This window comes from Quercus suber, unplaced genomic scaffold (assembly GCF_002906115.3).
Source record: "Quercus suber isolate HL8 unplaced genomic scaffold, Cork oak 2.0 scaffold_82, whole genome shotgun sequence".
In the NCBI taxonomy this organism is placed as follows: Eukaryota; Viridiplantae; Streptophyta; class Magnoliopsida; order Fagales; family Fagaceae; genus Quercus; species Quercus suber.
In genome coordinates, this window is record NW_027069547.1 from 1,104,558 (window position 1) to 1,108,519 (window position 3,962).

At 37.9% G+C, this 3,962-nt stretch overlaps 1 protein-coding gene across 1 annotated transcript; it reads right to left on the reverse strand.

Moving 5' to 3' along the window:
* Positions 1-3,230: 3,230 nt before the first annotated feature.
* Positions 3,231-3,674, reverse strand: LOC136067696 (uncharacterized protein At4g02000-like). The gene has a single exon (XM_065773904.1). It carries the CDS (start codon positions 3,672-3,674, stop codon positions 3,231-3,233), a length of 444 nt encoding a protein of 147 aa, XP_065629976.1.
* Between the last annotated feature and the right edge of the window lie 288 nt (positions 3,675-3,962).

Genomic DNA, 3,962 nt, shown 5'->3' on the forward strand with positions numbered 1-3,962 from the left:
TAGAGATAATCTTCAATCTGCATCCTCCAATACGTGAAGTCTGTTCCATCAAATTTCTCAATTCCTAAACCCTTGCCTTCTTCTTCAGCCATCGCTTCCACTCTAACCTTAGCTCTGATACTATTTGTTGGGTCGCAAATAATATTATCACAAATATTAGTAATTCAAAATAGCAATTACACACAAGAACACAAATATTTACGTGGAAAACCCTTTCTTTTTTAAGGGAAAAATCACGGAACAAACTCTGAATAATTTCACTATTATCAAATTAGTTACAATAATTTTTTGTGTATGTCTCACGGCTAAAGAAAAATCTCCCTTATTTTTCTTTACTCTCTCACACACACACTAATTATCTCTCTCAAAGGCGGCAATTATTTTTCTCTAGTCTTCAATATGTGACACCTTTCTCTTTACTTCTTTCCACTATGCGGTCCTACCAAAACCACATATACACAATATATTGCTTTAGAGCATCCACATCAGTTCTTCTAAATTTTCTGTCTATTTTACACGAAAAAACCTCATCTTTCTATTTTACACTATCACTTTTACAAAACACCCACATCAGCTTATCTATTTTACAAGATATTTCAATAAAATATTCATTTTCCTCCATTTTTTTTTATTTCTCTCAACTGCTTTTACCTATATACGCGCGCTCTCTCTCTCTTTTCTGAACATATCACATCTCTCTGTCTCTGTCTCTCTCTCTCTCTCTCTCTCTCTCTCTCTCTCTCTCTTTTCTACCTTCTCTTATTCTTTTTCAAAAACTAGCAACCCAAATCAGTTCTTCACTGGGTCCTTACTTCACCGGCTGAGCCAGAACCTTACTTCACCGGCTGATCCACGAACCAAGCTACGGCGACCCAGATCATGTCTTCACTGCTCGATCCACAAACCAAGCTCTGGCGACTCAAAACCAAGCTCTGGTGACCCAGATCGTGTCTTCACCGGCCGATCCATGAACCAAGCTCCGGTGACCTAGATTATGTCTTTACCAGCCGATCCATAAACCAAACTCCACAAGCACCGATCTAATTCTCTGTTGGTTTGTCTGTGTGGGTTTGTTTGTGTGTAGGTGTGTTTCTGTGTTTATTTGTCTCTGTTTGTGTGTGGGTGTGTTTGTGTGCATCTGAGGAAATGAAGATGAGGAGTTGAGGTCGTTGTGCACGAAGAAGAGAGAAAAAAATTGGTGCAAACGGAAATTACTAAGATAATAAATACACGAGCTATAGTATCCGTGTATATTTACACGGGTACTGTAGCTCATGGAAATATATACATAATTTTACACATTTTTATACCCACTGATGTGGGTGTTTTTTTTGCTCAAAATGTGTAAAATTTGCACTATAAATCTATTTTAGAAGAGTTTAGATGATCTGATGTGAATGCTCTTATATAAAGCATCTGCCGCCTAACACACTCCAAAACAATTAGGAGTGAGAGTCTTCAACTTTTTTTTTTTTTTTGAGAAAGGGAGTCTTAAACTTGTAGACCACTTTTCACCTATTTCTAATTGAAATAGGATTTCTACATGGGCTGGACTTCTAGGTGCCGTCCACCTCAACAAGGCAATAAAGGCATTTACCTTTTCATTCTGTAAAATTTCCAAGCAAAAGCATGAAAGGCTCTAGTTCCGTTCAATCAATAAAACTCCTAGCAATTGTTTGTGGCGTGCCACTATTAGTCATAAGTCATAACTCGAAATTTTTTATTTAAAAAACCATATTTAAAAATTTAAAAATTTTAAAAATATCGAAAGTATTTTAACAAAACAAAACAAAAAAATTTTGAAATTTTGTTTTTTCAAAAAGGTTTAAGATAAAATGAATAATTTTTTAAAATTTTCTAGGAAAATATTGTATAAATTTGAAGCCTTATTGAGAGAGAGAGAGAGAGAGAGAGAGAGAGAGAGTTTGAAAAAGAAAATTGTAATTGTGAAGGAATTTTATTTTCATTTCATGTCATCAAATTTGTGTAATAAGCAATGCTCATTATGTCTCGGTCGAATATAGACGTTTGATTTGGATATGAGATGAAGAAATATTACTCATTTGAGGGGTCCATCTACCATGAAAATGACATGGAAAAACATCCCCTAATCTATTTCATTTCTTTACCAAGAAATAAGGATGAATGATTGAGGTCCTATGTATACCAATTTAAAAATGTCTCATGCGATGAAGATAGGGGCCCAAGCGGTGGGACTATGGGAGATAGGCTTGGGGCCATTGGCATTAGTTTTCAACTACGACTCTTCCTTTAAAAATTGTGTTTATATTTAAATATAAATGAATAATGCATCATTTTTATTCCTCTTAATACATTCATGTCATCATGGTTCAGCGGTGGGTTTGTGGTTCAATGATGGCTGGTGCTTCAGTGGTGGCAATGAGTGGTTCTGTGGTGGATGATGTTTTTGGTGGCAACATTTTTTGGTAATTTTAGTGGTGGCTTTGGTGAAGAAGTGATGGTAGAAGGTGGTTGTGTGGGTTTACTGGAGAGAGAAAATTGAAGAGATTTTTTATCTTATTTAATATTGTAGTTTAATTATTTTAATGAGTTGGATGTAAGAATAGAAATTGAGATGCGGAGTGAGTTGTAAAATGAGATGGTAAAATAGATAAAGTAGATTTTGAGGATGTTTTACATCCTCGGATGCTAATGCTCTAAGTAAATCTATTTTATAGAAGTCTTATTTATTGTTTAAAAACAAAATCTATTCATTTTTATTAGGATATTTAGAGATACAGAAAAAATGTAAATAATATTAATTATGATCCATATCATTTGAAAGATATATAGTTCGAAAATTTTCAAACTAACTAGATGAAAAAAAAAAAAAAAAACCCCCTTAAAGGCTAATGAAGTCTTCGCCAATGACTGTGGGCTTTCCGTAAGACTCGGCCCCACTTCGAATTGGGCTTTGCACTTCCCATCTAACTTATTTGCAGTACTCGGCCCACCTTTCTCCCATTCAGACTCCTTACGTTCCAACGGCTCTTTTTGCAAACCGAGTTGTTAGCCATGCCTCAAAACAGGTAAAGAGTTCGCATTACTTTTCTTCACCCCTCTGCTGTCCTTCTTTTTCCGTGAAACTACCATCCAAGGTCCATAGGTGTCATCATATTCTACGGACTTTGGCTTGTCTCGAGACCCGGTTTGACCCTCGGATATTGCCACAGACGAATGCGGCACCTGCTCCGCTTTCTCAGTGTCGCCTAGCACAGAAGAATCTTTCGGGAAGGTGACAAGGGTTTGATAGTGTATTGACAGATCTCTCTTCGGTGACCTAGCCGCCCACATGAGAAACAAAGTTTGTTGACCCCTTCATAGACAACTGTTTGGTTACGCTGCCCTATTTGAACCACAGTAACCAAAGGCTTACTGACATCCACCTGGACACAAAGGCGCGGATATCGGCCCCTTGCTTCTGTCGCTGTATGCGTGTCCAACCTGAGCACCATTCTTAGTGATTTCCCGATCTGCCAGAGCACCTCTGCATCATAGTATTCAATGGGCAACTCATTAAGCCTTACCCAAACTGCCATTGAGGACACCTGAGCTTCTGACGGCTTAAAATTAGCTTCCCATCTCCGGATGGACAGAAAGTGCTCGCTGATAAACCACGGCCCCTTCATGAGCACCATTTCAAGATCTTCCATCACCGAGAACCTTAATAGATAGAAATTCCTACCAAGATCATATCAAGTCTCCTCGATGGCTTCCATAAACTCATCAGCTTCGTATGAAGAAAGTTAAATCCTACTGTCGTCCCAAATACTTTCACAATGAGTGCTTTAGCCCAGGGAGCCCTGATGCGCTACTTGGTCTCTTTCGAAAGACTAATCGCAGCAAAACCTTCCCTAACGTCCTCAGTCTCCTCATCCGACTCTGAGCTTGCCTCCATTTGATCCGAAAAGGCTAATGTTTGAGAATAAGCACCCTGTATT